General features: G+C 39.2%; 3 protein-coding genes across 16 annotated transcripts in view; all 3 read left to right on the top strand.

Annotated features, from left to right (window-relative positions):
* The window catches only part of LOC100118487 (titin homolog), a 98,083-nt gene extending 85,487 nt beyond the window's left edge, over positions 1-12,596 (top strand). For 3 of the 5 annotated variants that reach the window (XM_031933620.2, XM_031933617.2, XM_031933619.2), the window contains 9 exons: positions 6,270-6,432; positions 7,702-8,079; positions 8,488-8,779; positions 9,115-9,256; positions 9,367-9,566; positions 9,720-9,872; positions 10,104-10,227; positions 10,564-11,569; positions 11,850-12,596. In XM_031933620.2, coding sequence (XP_031789480.1) covers positions 6,270-6,432; positions 7,702-8,079; positions 8,488-8,779; positions 9,115-9,256; positions 9,367-9,566; positions 9,720-9,872; positions 10,104-10,227; positions 10,564-11,569; positions 11,850-12,085 — 2,694 coding nt within the window. In that variant the 3' untranslated portion in view covers positions 12,086-12,596. The remainder of the gene's footprint in view (positions 1-6,269; positions 6,433-7,701; positions 8,080-8,487; positions 8,780-9,114; positions 9,257-9,366; positions 9,567-9,719; positions 9,873-10,103; positions 10,228-10,563; positions 11,570-11,849) is intronic. The other 2 variants (XM_031933618.2, XM_031933621.2) reach the window with 2 other exon arrangements.
* LOC100118223 (probable salivary secreted peptide) lies at positions 336-1,940 on the top strand. Its single transcript, XM_001599784.5, has 2 exons — positions 336-471; positions 672-1,940. Exons 1-2 carry the CDS (start codon positions 464-466, stop codon positions 1,039-1,041), a joined length of 378 nt encoding a protein of 125 aa, XP_001599834.1. The 5' UTR covers positions 336-463; the 3' UTR covers positions 1,042-1,940.
* A 3,146-nt stretch (positions 12,597-15,742) lies between the features above and the next one.
* Positions 15,743-16,349, top strand: part of LOC100679567 (muscle M-line assembly protein unc-89) — a 68,153-nt gene continuing 67,546 nt past the window's right edge. For 2 of the 10 annotated variants that reach the window (XM_031933624.2, XM_031933623.2), the window contains exon 1: positions 15,753-16,102. The gene's annotated coding sequence lies outside the window, so the exon portion shown is untranslated. Of the gene's footprint in view, positions 16,103-16,349 lie in introns of all 10 variants that reach the window. The other 8 variants (XM_031933632.2, XM_031933631.2, XM_031933633.2 and 5 more) reach the window with 8 other exon arrangements.

The following is a 16,349-nucleotide window of genomic DNA, read 5'->3' as shown; positions in this document are numbered from 1 at the left end:
ACTTTTTTAAACTAAGATATTAAATTATTTTTGAATTAAAAAAAAAAATTGTGCATATAGTTACTCTAAATTTTGCGGAAATGGTGCTTCTTTAACAATACTATTACTATCAGCTATTCCAAAAGTTATATTAATGCTTTGGAAATAACTCTTCTAGAACGTACCGCGCAGAAACACGATAAATACTAATAAAATATCTAATATAAATGTCAAATTAAGCAATGGCATAAGTTGTGTTATCAATTAAGTAGCTAGATAAATTTCTAGTATCAGCTCTTTAACAGGTATTCCTATTTTTATCGATGTAACATACAGCGCTACGAATTGTATGAATCATTTAACTTTAAAATAAAGGAGTCCCGGAGATAAGAGATATCATTGATATAAAAGCAAGTCTTTAATAATCTAGCGTTAGTCGACTAAACGCAGGTGTTCGATACAGTTCGCTTTATATTTGTTAAACATGAAACGGTAAGTGAATTTCTGTACCTCGAACTTAAGTCATCTCAAAAATTCTCTTCATTCAAATATTTCAGTTTACTGTTTTGAAAATCATCATTTGAAATTCTGTATAACAAAAAATTAAGTCATTTCCGTCATAACAAAACACGTTACCATCAAAATCTAAATCATCTGTCAATCCGCAAAACTCACCACAAATTTTTCAACAGAAACGTAAAAATGGCATCTCAGCACTTCCTCGCCCTGGCTCTCTTCGCCACCCTGGCTGTCACTCTTGCCGCCAGTCTTCCCAACGACGTGATCGCCGGTTCTCGCATCCCTGGCGATCGTCTCATCCAACGTGAGGAGGTCAAGAAAGACGCAAATTGGGTAGGAATGAAGGTCACCATCACCAAGACCTTCGAGGGTGACAAGTACTCGAAAATCTCGCAGCTCCGTGCCCTCGACCAGCACAGCAACGGACACGGCGCTACCGCTAAGATCATTGCTGGAGGTGTTGGCTTCTCTTACGTCACCATCAAATTCGAGAGCGAGAGGTTCCGCGGCATTGACTTCGTCGTCGAGCTTTACGGAAAATAGAGACTGTCTACTATTGTGTGAATTGATAAGCAGCGATAGATCTACATGGGCTGTTGGTTAATAATGGATGGTTGTGCGAGGGAGATTATATTATAAAGATTCGTAATTTATTTTTGTTATTCTTCTTATTTCTACTACCAAAACTGTACAGTATGTTCGATTGAGTTTGAAGAGTGCATTACGATTAAAATTTACTAGAGCAAATGATAAATATATTAAAATTCGAATCAGTCGTGATTCGAGTGTGTTTTATGCGAATGACATCACGAGACAAACGTTTTCCTGCAAAAAATTATGCATTCTCGAAAAATTCGCTTTCGCGAAATCTCTCGCATAAACTAAATAATATATTCCCATATGTCGACATGTATTTAGAGATAACAGTGTTGTCAGTGTAATCTGCGCAGGTAGTTTACCCGCCACGTTGTTATCTTGTTTGCTAATCTCATTTGTGTTTCTAAGAAGTAGGCTATTGAGATAATCGAAGATTCTATCGTTTCCTAAACTATATACCTCTTCTTCTCTCTCGCGCGGGAGCGATCAATTAAAATCGCGCCTTAATTAATGAAAAGCGAGAGGGGAAAAAAGCGAGCGTTGCGCAAGCCGATTGAGTCTAGACCTCGTGCACTGCTGCTTCTGCTTCATGAAAGCGCCAGCTGTTCGACAGATAATACGGGCCACTGTGTGTATGCCCAGGCGACGTGTGTACTTGAAGATGTTGTACATTGTCGCAGTGCTGAAGTATCGAGGCTAACGAGACGCGAGAAATATGTGGAGCGAAAAAACTGTTCGAGAAAGATGATTATTGATATTGAGATATTTCTAATTTATTTTTATTACGAAGGTCATTTTTGTGTCTTACATGAAAAATTTGTACATTAAACGTCGGGTACTTCCCCTTATATCAAAGACTGTTTATATCATTATCGTACATCGACGCACAGTTATACTTTATCAGCTTGCAATGTTTTGCACGATTCCATAGCAAATATTTTCTTTTACGTTCGTCATCTAAGCATACATTAAAATAATGATTTTTTCTTTGTGTTGGGAAACAAAATTTGTTGTAAATTTCACAAACATAAGGCTTTAATTTAGGATAATTTTGACGTGTAAGAAGCTTTAATGTTTAAGAGCCTTTTTTAGTGCCTTTGTGTTTGACGAAAAAATACTTACAGATAATACTCTTCAAATCAATTATTTTGAATAGCCGAATTTATTACTGCCAGAAGAACGTGTAATTGGTGCACTTAACGCGTTAATTCAAAGAGGAATCAAGTATTTTTGTTCGTGGGGAGAAAGATTAGCTTTCTAAGAAAGTTTGATAACATTGTTGCCGGCCAATTGAATCTTACGTATGTTTCATTTTTGTACCAAGTCGTTTAATTGATAAAACGTGAAATTTGAACGATTTCGAGGGTTTTTAAAAATTCTTCTTTATTTGGCTAGGTGTATCATGTTTTTGAAATATCTTTGAAACTATAATGTAATGGATTGATCTGAAAATTCTACTGTAGCAACTACGACTACTGGTATATAATTAAATGAATTAACAAATACAAAATTTCGGGCCAATTTTTTGTTCCTTCGGTATTGAATATCAAAATTCTCTCTATTAAAAATTGCCAAATATTACCGGTACCGATATATTTATTCATGACATAATCAATAAGATAAATTTAGAATTGTGTTATAATCTACAAGAATTAAAATTTCGATACAATGAACCAGCCAAATAACCGAAAAAAAAAATTCACATCGATAACGCACCTTCTTATGAACACAATCGGTGACCTTGAAACCTCCGATACTCCAAAAACCCATTGTCACTCAACCTCACATACTGATAACCCATGCCAAATGACTCACGTTTACACCCTGACCCCTCCTCCCCAAAAAATCATCATCTTCCGAATTTCCCCATGATTCACCAACCTGACCCACATACAATATACTCCTTTATCCAAAAACCGGATCCCTGCGTCAGTACCAATTTCCACATAACTGCACACGTGCGTGCATTCCAAAAGACACAGCTCGGAGATGATATACATCGTGACGCTCTCGCCCAGTTCGATCTCTCGCGTTGCGGCACGGGCGTATATAGCTATATACACACGTTTTATACACGCGTGGATACATGTGTGTGTGTGTGTGGCTCGAGCTACGAGTCGTCGGCAGGCTCTTAGTTCCTCGGCGTCTCTCGCAGCGCACGCGCGCCTCGCTTCGTTCCGCGGACGTTCAACTTCAAATAAAGCGCTGTTAGCGTATTATTATATATACGTGTCTACGTACTCCTGTGCGTTTGATCAGTGACGTTGTGTGTACGTGTGAATTGTCGAGCGTCGACTGTGACTGTTGATCAGGAAGTAGCTGGAGATATTCTGTGTACGTACCGGCGTCGCCTGCGGCGTCGTTGTTGTTGTATCTGTGTAGAAAGATTGGAGGGAATAGAAGAGAGATGCTGTGAGGGTAAGGAATGTTTTTTGTGAGGTGTCGTGGCTGTTCGTTTTGGTGACATTTTATTGGAAGTGGGGTTTGAAGGTACTTAGTTTTTAAAATTTTGGAGTTTTAAGTCGATAGTAGAGTGTTATTAAACGGATGACATAATCTCTTAGCAATTTCAAACGTCAAGAGAAGATGCGTTCAAAGAAAGACCAGTATCTAAGTTGAGAAATATATTTGCGGTATTAATGAACAATTCATAAAAAGCGAGAGTGTGATTGCATGAGTAGACTAAACGAGCTTGATTTGCGAGATAATTAAAACTGCGTCTTAAAGCAATTAAGCCGTACAAAAATTGAATGAACGAACAATGCGCGTTCAACAGCCTTATTCAACCAAAACGGTCATGTCTATACAAGACATTCTTTTTCTTCTATTAAACCGCACTGATCTACGGGCATTAAAAAGAAATTACGGAACTGACGACTGTCATCAACGATAGATGATATCGACCGGCTTTCGAAATTAGATTATAACGATTGTTGTGAAATGTAAAAAGTGAAAACGCATTCAAATTGCATGTACACTAAATTGCTATTATTAACTAGATGCCTATCGTTATCTCGAAAACAATAATGCTCAACGATAGCGCGCTAATTTTGTCGATTTCTATACCTTTCAAATTCCGAAACGATACACAGTTTCTTCCCGTATACAAGAAATTAGTACAGCCTTGAATTCTTGACTTCGTCATGTCCTCTCACGAAATTTAAGACAGAGAGATAAGAATAATCGCGCGTGCACTGACCCAAAAACACCGGCCGAAATTAGATTAAAATGCAAATCAGCCGACTCGAAACTTTCCTCCGGATTATCGCTGCAACAGGTATCCCACATACATCCTCTCTCATAAACCGGCAACAAAATCGATTCCCGATACTCTCTCGTCGAGATAAAACTAGGCGAAATCATACACAAAACGAAGCCGAGCGTACTGCGTCGATTGACAGAACAGCACGTGGTCGATGGTACCGATATCGTCGTCTCCGCACTGCTGGAAATCGATGCCTCGGCTGCGGTATGAATCAGCGCTCTCACGAAAACGTCATTATGGAATAGATGTAGCGTGTCATCGATACGGCCTTCGCGTCGATTTCCGCTTTTCCGCGGTCGCTATTCTACGCTGGTGTTCATCCAGGCGGAGGTATCGATGTGTTCGTTTAGAGGAGCGTATAAACGTGGGTGAGTTATCGGGGCTTTTATTGTTATGTTGTGGCGCGGCATGTTGTTGTGAGGTTGCGCAATTCATTAGGGAGATAACGGATTTCAAGCGCGAATCTCGACGAAGTTTGCGTGGACATGTTTTGGATGAGAGTTATGTTTTTTTTTTTATAAGGACTGAGTTATTTTGAAGAATAGTTATATTTTTTATTACTTAGCTGGGACCTTCGTATGTGGCTGAACTATGGATTTGCAAGGACGTGAACAAAATTAATTTGTTTAGAATAATGATTAAGATTGCTGAGTGAAATAAATCAGCTGATATTGATTTATTTGATTTGTTCGTTTACAAGGATTTCACAACTAATTTTAGCATTGTAATTTAAAAAAATACTTGACACTATAAATTCGTTATATTAAATGTAATAAAAAGAATTAATTATCATACTGCGCATTCATTTCTCAAAGGCTTACTTGCACAAATTTAAATATCAATCAATTATTTTAATTTATTAATTTGAATTGAATGGCAACCAAATAGAAATTTAATTGTTATTATTCATGACAATTTTGGTTGCTGTATCATTCATGTCATGAACGAAATTTCTTTTTTGGAGCGTGAGTGTGCGGAACAATGCAAAAGTATTTCTCGTATATTTTCATATAATTACTTATCTAATTGTTAAAATTAGTATTACAAATTATCGCGAAAATATGAAACAAACTAAACTAAACTATGCCATCGATGAAGAAAAAGGACTTTTTTATTTCTCCACCTTTAAGAATAATGTCACTCGACTGATTAAATATTGATTGGCGGTGCACGCTGTATAGGAATAATTATAGCTGTAAAATTGCAACAGAACATCCTTACAAGGTCCAACGTTCAACCCTGACGCATTCTTCATGCCCATGACTAGTAGTATTTTTTCGAGCTTCGATCCATTATTATGATATACATTCAAATAACTACATCTTTACATCAATTTTGCACCACTTCCCGTCAATTTCAAATCGATAACATCGACCACCTACCCTTTAATCCAACGAAACCCACACCAACTCCATTCCACAGCTACAAAGCCCTCCTTTAAAAACATGAATCCCAGTTGAGCGAGTAAGTAGGCCGACGAAGAAGAGATCCCAAATCCAAGATTCCAAAACGACCTTGCCACTTAAGCGACGGTGCAGCTTCTACTAGCGCAAAAGGTCCGCGGCGTCAAAGCGCGAATCGCCGCCGTCGCGCTACACGCGAGTTGCACTCGCGGCGCAGCCGACACTCGATCTGATGAAACAAGGCGCGGTGTTGAATTACCGAGGCGAACAGGGGCTGCTATGCAGCGCGCGAACTTAAACGAGCCGAGACCAAGGCGCCGTTTTGCAGCTTCACTTTTGCAATTTCTATATTTAGACGTTTTCGATCGGGAATGTTATATCGATTTTTAGTTAGACAAGGTTAGATGGTTGATATTCAGATAAATAGTACAAGCACAGAAATAATGAATTTTGATGGTAATAGAAGATATTATGATTGTAACGATGAATTTTATTAATGCTTGCAGGGTCGAGAGTTAGCAGCCGATGAGAGGACGCACATCGATAGCGCGGAAGGGGTCTCGAGATTAAGGCTCGACGGGATCACTGCTGACCAATCCGGCAAGTATGCTGTGTCGGTGGAGAACGCCCTCGGTAGCGACTGTCGATTTGCCAGTGTCGCCGTTGAAGGTAACTAGCACATAAATAAGATTATAAATTATTATTGTTACAATTATTTCCTGCAATCGAGTGAAACAAGTGCAGCAGCTTAGTCGCGAGAAAGACACGATCAAAACTCGACGCCGCGCGTCGAGTGCATTTTAACGAGTTAAGTAGGCGCAGTACACGGTCCAGTTCTCGCGGAGGGCTCCAATGACATCTTGTAATATAATTATACGGTATAAAACTGCGATACGAGTCGTCGGAAAAGAAGTGTCGAGCGCAGTCGTTTGCGGAATCTCGTAGCGCGTGGATTTGCGTCGGTTTTTCGTTTAAAGTTTGCGCGGTATACGGGATTTTCGATGACGGAATCGCGGCTTGTCTGATGACTTACGTGGTGAAATTATGTCGAGCCGGCTGGGGTAAGTCTTTTTTTTTATTTTGATGATTTGTAGGGTGGGAAGAGAGTTAATTGATTCCAGGGCTGGCATACTCTGTAGTTTGCTTAGTCGGTTTTTAGCGTCTCTATGTTTTGTGAGTTAGAATTTTAGAAAAACGATTTTTGTTTATAATTTTTCGCGTGTTATGAAAATATTTGAGAAAAAATAGCATGAAGATGTTTCAAGTGCTCATAGTATAGACTGGAATATCGAGAAGTCCAACGAATGAGTTGCTTTATCATAATACGCACACATTTTTCTGATATCATTTGTACACTTCTGTATCGTTAAACGTGACATATTTATTATTCACTTTATTGAACGATAAAAATATAGCAAAACGTTTTTGAGCAAAACGTATTCCTAAACTTCGCCGTTAAGTTTTTATTTAAAAAAAAAACCAAAATCTATTTATGCTATAAAAACAATCTTTATAAAGGCAGCTAACAACTAAAAGATCAAATAGATTATTTCATTATAGAACAGTAAAAAAAATTCTTTTGCACTTAAGAAGGTGTTCTGAAACTCTTCCATCGAAATACATTTCAACGTAAAAAAACAAAGATTTTTAAGCTTTTCAATGTTTACAGGATTACTTAGCAAACTAAAATACAGATACGGCAGCACCTGAATAAACATCAAGCTACACTAACCGAACAAAAAAATCTTCCTCATAAACAAAGCTTCCGTCTGACATTGCGTCTTAAACCAACAATTTTCGTTCTCCTTCAGAATTTTCAGAAGGAAAGTTATATAGGTTCTCATAAATCTCAAAATTTTATAATACTAAAATCTTTTATATAGGTTCACATAAATCTTAAAATGTTATAATACTAAAATCTTTGCTCCTCATTTCCAGGTCCGCCGGAACCCCCGTGCGATCCGCCGACGGTGAAGCCACTGCGCCGCGATACCGGCGCCAGTAGCAACGGGGCGAGTGTCACCTGGTGCTCGCCAGCCTACGACGGGGGCTGTGCCCTTACCGGCTACACAGTCGAGTGTCGGCGTATCGGCGAGCTCTGCTGGCGCGTCGTTGCCGAGAACTGCCTTAGCCTCTGCCACGAAGCGCACAATCTTCACGCCGGGGCTACTTATCTGTTTCGCGTTCGAGCTCTGAACGTTCACGGACCTGGTGAACCGAGTCCTGAGTCCAGGCCCTTCAAGGTGCCCTTCGTTGACATGGACGACGCCGAGGACAAGCTCAAGGTCGAGGAGGATCAAGCCAATATGGAGGACGGTTAGTCGATGAGTTTTTATTTTTTAATTTGATTAAAAGTTTGCATAAGGTGATATTTCGTTTACACGATTGGCCTACGGTCATAACATTTCTTTGCAACGATTGACATGCTTTTAATAATAGACGATTGAGACGTTACAATGTTTATAATAGAAGCAAATATGTAGCTGTCATGATTCTATAAGTAATCATAGCTGCAGTGGCTACAATTGTAGCAAGGTTTCGAATAGATTATTGAACGGCGGAGTGATCGAATTGGATTAATCAACTTGCATTCCTCATTTGTCAACCAACTATAAACTTGTACCTCTATTCAAGTTTTTTCGATTTAAATAATCACGCGAATTCTCTTATTAAAAATTAAATTCGCAAAAAGATTTTAAAATATTTTTCTTCTAAAATTCACAGAGAACGGCGAGTACGACGACAAGGAAGTAACAGCCGAGGAGGGTCACCTCTTCAAAGAGCGTTACGCTCTGCACGAGGAATTGGGCAAAGGCCGTTACGGCGTGGTCCGAAGAGTCGTTGAGAAGAAATCGGAGAAGTCGTTTGCCGCCAAAATTGTGCGAACCGTGAAAACGTCGGATCGCAAGCAAGTGCAAGAGGAGATGAAAATCATGAATCTGCTCAGGCATCCAAAACTTCTGCGGCTCATGGCGGCCTTCGAGAGTCCTAAAGAAATCGTTATGGTCACAGAATAGTAAGTGGATGAATGAATGCCGCCTCTGTTTCCTTCTAGAGCAATAAAAATCTTTAGAGCCAAGAGGAGGTCATAAGCCTTCGCGCTAGAAAAGAAATTTCGTTCTATCAATAGATCGCGTTTGAAAAAATACAAACGAGCAGTTGTAATCAGCGTTTTTATATTTTTAAATTAATCATCAGTTGTTGACTTTTGAAAGTATATCAACAAAATGATTTAATGTTACGACAAAATATTGTAGTCTATAATTGATTACGTTTAGTGATGAAAACAAAATATGCTTCGTTCAGCATCCAAAATTGGTCTATTATTTAAATAGCTAATTATTTGTTTAGCATATCCGGCGGAGAACTCTTTGAAAGAGTCGTGGCAGACGATTTCACGCTCACCGAAAAGGATAGCATTCTCTTTATGAGGCAAATTTGCGAAGGCGTACGATATATGCACAAAAACAACGTCGTTCATCTGGATCTGAAGGTATGCACGTTTTTCCCATATCAGGCAAACTACACATTTGTTATTTAATACATTCACGTAATAACTTGAGCTTGGAGAAGCGGTTAATTTAATATTACATTTTGTTGCAGCCTGAAAACATAATGTGTCACACGAGAACATCACACCGCATAAAACTTATCGACTTCGGTCTCGCACAAATTCTCAGTCCAAGCCAACCTGTAAGAGTACTTTTTGGAACTCCGGAATTCATTCCCCCAGAAATCATAAATTACGAACCCATCGGCACGGAGTCTGACATGTGGAGCGTTGGTGTAATTTGTTACGTCTTGTGAGTATCCCTTTCTCGCGCATGTGTGAATACGCAGATTTTTTAAAAATACTTCAACAGAAACTCAAAAAAAAACAGAAAGCTTTGCTTTTTCAAAAAGTAATAATTAATTTTAGCATAAATACTTAACTAATTTGAGTACTTTTGAATTAGATTAACTGGATTGTCACCGTTCATGGGCGATAATGATGCCGAAACTTTTGCGAACATCGTTCGAGCGGATTACGACTTCGAGGATGAAGCTTTTGATGCTATTTCGCCAGATGCTAAGGACTTCATCAGCAACTTACTTCAAAAGAAAAAAGAGTGAGTATAATATAATAATTTTCCATTAAAGGAATGCATTGCAATTAGAAATTGAGCATTATTGTAATTTTTTAATCAATTGAGTCCGAATAGAGGATTTCCTGTTTATATGAATTGTACGTCCTTTGATAAAAATAGAACATTTTTATTAAGAATCTTTCCAGCTAATTGGGGCCTTAATGCGCGGCATTAACGCCAAATTATAGTGATTGATTGCTTGTAACTTTGCAGATTGAGAATGTCCGCAAAACAATGTCTTAGTCACTCATGGCTGGCTCAGCACACAGAAAATATGAGCAGAGTCGCACTACCCACAGACAAACTGAAAAAGTTCATTGTTAGAAGAAAGTGGCAGGTTGGTACACAATCTTATATAATACAATCGTGGCGAAACGTTGCTGTATTTTGATGCACCCAAAAATTAATTTTTTAAATTTTGTTTTAAAATATAAAGGTGAGATCATGCTGAAAGTTTCAATCCAAACAAATTTATCAGTTTATTATTTTGCAATTGTTTTAAACAAGCATTTAGCTTCTTCTATTTGGTAAAAATAATAAGTAGGAGAACAAAAACAAGGAAACATTCGCCTAACCTCACTTTTTCGCCCAAAAAAATAATCCCGCATGCATCACATCCTTTTCTAACGTGTTGAATGTGTCGTGTGCGCTCGCTTTTTCTTGCCTCTCACAGAAAACCGGCAACGCTCTGCGCGCGCTTGGTCGCATGGCGATGCTGTCAGCCAATCGACGCAGCCCATCGTTATCGCCGACCTCTACGCGATCGCTCAGCGAAGTAGCTAGGTCGGAATCCCTCGACTCAGAAAACCTGGACGACAGCGTCCGAAGGGAGGAGGATGAATCTCTGGAGCATTCCGCATCCGAAGGCGAAATTGCTAAGAAGTCGGAGCAGACTGGGGAGATGGATAGTTCAAAGGTTGAAGAGGAATCGAGCAAGGAACTAAATGTTGACGATGTTGTGGAGACGGTAAAAGATCTGAATATGTCTAGCAAAGAGCAGGCAAGTGAAGATATAGAGAAGGACGTTTGTGAAGTAAAACAGGAAGATAGTGGTGATAAGGAGATCGAGGCTTCGAGCAAATCTAATGAACGAGAAGATGATGTGAACCTTTGCAATGAGGATAACGATGTTACCGAAGAGACTGAAAAAGTGTTGAATGTTCAAGCATCAACTGATGATCAAAAAAAGAAAGAAGACAGCGATAAAGAAGTGTCGGAGTCTAAGGAAACTGCGGAAGAAGAATCTGACGAGATAACTGTCATAGAGAAGGAGGAGGACACAGCGGAAAAAGAATCTCTAGAAGATGAAGAATCTGTAAAAGAGGGCAGCGATACATCCATTAAAGACAATAAGGCTGATGAAGTATTTAAAACCGTAGATAACGATAGTTTTAAGAAAGAAAAAGGCACTACCCAAAACTTTTTTTCCAAGCTCAAGAAGTCGTGCGATGTTATGGCTAATGAGTCGACCTCAAAGACTATTGAGAACAGCGTGTTTTCACGGGGAATCAGTAAATCTCATTTTGAGGAACCAATGAATAATGGAAGTGCAAAAGAGGTCAAGAGATTGAATAATAAGGAAACTGGTGTAGCTGCAGGTTTTAAAGCAAACAAAGACATTGCTTTCGATCGCGAATTTACCAGACGTAGTTTTCGCAAGTTTAATACTCAGCTTGAAGGTTTGTTGCGTTTTCAGTGTTTTTTTTTTATTAACTTCTTCATCTATATTTTTTCTTAATTATTTTATGAACCTTTTTGCACGTACTGTTTGTATTTGATGATTCGCTGTGTTTTCGTGATTCATGTTTGTTTTATTACAAAACTCAAAATTCCACATATTTATGGTACCACGCGTTAGAGATAGCTACGAAGTATTACTTTCAAGTCAAAATATTTCTCATTCGCCAAAACAGAAATCGTCATAATTTTTACTAAAAATTTTGCATTTTTTCAAAACAGCCAATACGGATGAGGACACAAGGCTAGACGGATCACCAAGTCGAGGTCGGTTCGCACCGACAGGCAACGTCAGTCGAACGGCCAAATTGTTCGAGAAGCTGGAGACAGAACAAACCGTCCATCATCACCACGGCAACAATAACGGCCTGGCGATGACGACCAAGGACGCGACCGTTTCCGGGAAGCCTCAGCGCAGCGAGCGTATTCAGCGAGCTTTCGCCTTCTGGAACAAGTAGTCCCGTTGAATCTCATTTTTATCACGCGACAGGCGCGCTTTCGATTTTTTCATTTGCAATATCTACTCGCGAAAGTTTCGGCCGTCGATGAGAAAAATTCTATGTACACTGCGATGAAGCGAAAAAATTGGTAACGAAGGATGTTATTGTTGTCAAAAGAGAGTCGCGCCTATAGACTAGGCTGTTCACATAATGCACGAGATTTTTATTGAATGACAATTAATGATTAGCGTTTTAAGAGAAGAAACGTTTTTTTCTTTAGTTATATTTTATTTCCTCTTTTTTTTTAAATATATAGTTCGTCGACACGGCAAGTACTTTTATTTTAAAAACTCGTCGTTTTTAAACGTGCGAGAGCGTCGCTGTGGCCTTTTTAACAGGGACGACGCACTATAATACGTTTTAATCCGCGATCGCGTGTACCTTCGACAGTAAAGATTGTTCACTCGAATATTACGTAATGTGTACCATAGACTTTATTTTATTCAAATAAAGAAGTTATCTGAATAAATTTCGTGTTCTCAATCGTTGTCATCAAAGTTTCACTATATAATATATTGAATTGCTTGTAAGAGGATGAAACGTGTAGTTGAAAAATGAATCATGCTGTCGTTCACCGTTACTGTTAATTAAGAAACTTACGGCATAGAACAAAAAGGACAAGTAAGCCCGAGATTACATGTTTCTCAAGGAAACACGACGTATACAATTATTCTAGACCTGCGCAACTAATGCCTTCCTCAGTATAATCAAATACGTTCTTTACTACTTAGCTTGCCTTCTCAATTCGCAAAAAGCAAATCCACTTGCAACCGCCACAAAAAAAATCGGTTCAACTGTACCGCATTCCAAATCGCAGAATCTTTCAAAGCACCTGATCACCATCCAAGCATTTGCATGGCCATAGAGAGCGAGTCAGATTGACAAAAATGGACGTCTAAATTGCAGCCGCTCTCGCGGTTAACTAAGCTTCTAATTAAAGCCACATCGTCCTGACGTACCCACGTAGGTATACTTACGGGGAAATTTGCGGCGCGCTTAGAAAATTCTGCTACGCGCGTCTAGCCTTTAAGGCCTTAAGTACTCCCGAGTCATTTGCAAGCGGAGGCTCAAATGCTCCGCGGGGATATGGGCTTGCGTCTGGGAGCAAAAGAGAAAGAGAGAGAGAGAGAGAGAGAGAGAGAGAGAGAGAGAGAGAGAGAGAGAGAGACTTCTCGTCTTTCTTCTGGAGTTCATTCGCTTATTTTCTCTTCGTTTGGTCATCGCCGGTCACTGACCTTCCTCTCGCGCCGCCGACGATCCCCTGCAGCAGCCGAAGAGTTAGCGGTAGCACTGATGTTGATGTCCACTGATGATGATCAGATGGAGATTCACCTGTTCGATAGCGCTCGCCCCTGAAGCTGTTCCGCTTATGTGAGGGGATTATTGTGTAACATGCATTTGAAATGTGGATATTAGGAATTTTTTATCATTTAATATTTTCGAAAGTTTTCTTAAAGTTATACAACTGAAGATTATTTTCAGTCGAGCACCGAAACAGGTTCGTAATAAAATTAAGGATGTGTCGATGACCACATTTGAATCTGATCAATATGCTTAATATTCATGACAATAGTTGTCTTCGATAGATATTATTATTCAAATGATGGAATTCATAATATGTAGCTGTAGTGACTTTATTGAGCTCTAAATTGATCGTAACGATTTTAACGCGACAATCTATCATCTCTCAATGATTTCCAATCGATCTCTTCTAGCTTGGTGTATTATTCTCCGATACGATAGCATCTATTTTGACACACTTATAATGACTTTGTCTGTCATTGAATACGTAACTACGTCTACATGAACACTTTTTTTAAAATTAAGACTATAATTTGAGTCCTGGATCCCTAAATTCAAAAGTTGCATTCAAAACTTGTATCGGTATGCATTTGCGACAATTGAAATATCAAACGAAAAATCCTATATGAGCTTAAGAAATCAGAATATCCGGAAAAACGTACACATCAACCGTAGTCATTACGTTGCAATGGTACAGATCGATTTGTCACGGCAGTTAGTACAATTCCCGATGAATCGTAAGAGCCAAGCCGACTTTAACGCTTCGTAATCGATGATATACAGGTTTCGCAAAAATCGAGAAGAAAAAACTTGTCCGCCGCTCACCTTGAAAATTTATTCGTGCGCGAGGGTAATAAATTTAACAAGAATTTATGTATCTTTGGAAGAACTTTCATGAATCTATTATCCTTGCGCATCTGTATTGTAGAATGCAGAATATACAAATCACTCGGTGTTAAAAATTGCTTGTTAGTGATTCAATTCACGTTGAATCTGTCTTCGAAGAATTCCATTTTTAATCGTGCTCTTAATATATCATAACTGTTTTTAATAAGAAAAATAAAAAAATTCTGCCAACCGTCCTCGATAAAACTACAAAAAAGTTATACATGCTCGTCCAAAATAAATTCACTCAGCTTAAAAAAATTCATCCTTTGCATAATCTTATATCGCAAATCTCATTTAAATTCACTCACGCTTGATGTATCCCGAACGAACAAAAATTCTCACTGCGTCCAAGTCAATGTCTTAAATCCAGTAAGCAGAATCTCCAATCCTGTCAGCTCGATACCCTACCGAGTCATATACCTACACATTATCTCTGCATCAGGTAAGTCACGATCGCGATGTGACCTATTGAAGGTGTGCCGGCCGACAACACATGTGCCGCTGCTATTTGTTGGGAGAAAGAAAGAGAGCCGGATCGGCGAGAGTTTAATGAAGAGAGAAAGGTAAGGACGAAGAAGCTGCTGCCGCGACAAGTTTTATGATTGAGCTTGATCGGTAAGTCGGTATTTCTGTAATTGAGTTGTGAGAGCATTGAATTTTTTTCTTCAGGGAATTAGACAGATCCTGTTTTTAATTTATACTTATCGAGGCACGAGTCGTTGCGCTTCTATTAGGATAATCGTCGGCGACTAAGAATCGTGCGGTTACAGTAAAAAGTTTTTGTTGGCACTCGAACAAAAACTTCTCCGAACGATCGTTCCGTCTTTCACCGGATGCAAAATTTTGTTTTTAGATAAGCTGTGAAAGTGCGGACTAAGCTATACTTTTAAAATCCACGTCAGTTCTACTGAAAACCTTTATAAAACACTGATACGAAGCAGTGACACACTGCACATACATTTCCCATAGTAAAAATGACATCCCTAACGATAACCTATCGAGCTATAACTAATAGCTACCTGTACCCCACCGTAATAATTCCACATTTGCACATAAAGCATCCGTCCCCTAGTATACATCTATCTCTCTCGACTACAATCCTCGGCTTCTATACAGTTTCCAAAAAGAATGTCGTAAAACGTAGTGTCGTTGGACACACACAAAAAAAGGAAAAGCCGACCAGAAGAACTATCCCGAGGATAAAGAGTGAAAGAGACGTTAACGGCGGAAAGTAAAATACGAAAAACAGGTTGAAGCACAAGAGAGAGAGAGAGAGTGAGAGAGAGAGAGAGAGAGAGAGAGAGAGAGAGAGAGAGAGAGAGAGAGAGAGAGACGGAGATAGGAAGGGTCGGGCGTATAATCGGTGCCGGGATACCGTTGCATGTGAATGGACCGCGCGCTTTTCCTATACTTACACGCATACGCCTCCAAGGAACGTATTCGCTTCTCTCTTTCTCTCGCTACTCGTCACTTTTCTGTCTCCGGCCGGTACCGGTGACGAGAGCCTCGCGGTTAGGACTCAGTCTTCCTTGGACGATCGTCGGTGCTGTGTGTGTGCAAGAGTGAGCGTAATTTTACCCGCCATGTGAAGCCATATGAATGAAAGAAGATCGCGGAGGCGTTGTTTGGATATGGTGATTAGGATGGTGTGAAGTGACAAGTGGGTTGTTTTTACGGTTGGGAAAGTTGGGTTAGAAAGTTTGGAAAGGCTAAAAAAAAAATAAATTGCGAAAGGAGGACGCTGATGCTCTTGACACTTTGCAACAACCGTGGCTTCTACTTATGGTTGGTTCTTTACTGTTAATTTTTATTACTTAGCAGCTGGTGTACCGTAAGATAGACGCGTAGAAAGCTCTGAATATTGTTCTCGTAAAGAATGCTCAGAAAATAGATGTCGGATGTTGATATTTTTTTTATTATGGCGGTTGTTATTGTCTTTTATATTGATATGTCTTTGTAGTGATCACTTTTTAATTAAATCTATACTATGTATTGCTAAAAGATTTAGAAATTTATTTATAACCTAGCTTTG

The sequence above is a fragment of the Nasonia vitripennis genome, chromosome 1 (genome assembly GCF_009193385.2).
Source record: "Nasonia vitripennis strain AsymCx chromosome 1, Nvit_psr_1.1, whole genome shotgun sequence".
Taxonomy (NCBI): Eukaryota; Metazoa; Arthropoda; class Insecta; order Hymenoptera; family Pteromalidae; genus Nasonia; species Nasonia vitripennis.
The sequence above is the reverse complement of the archived record's forward strand: the minus strand, read 5'-3'. Positions and strand labels throughout refer to the sequence as shown.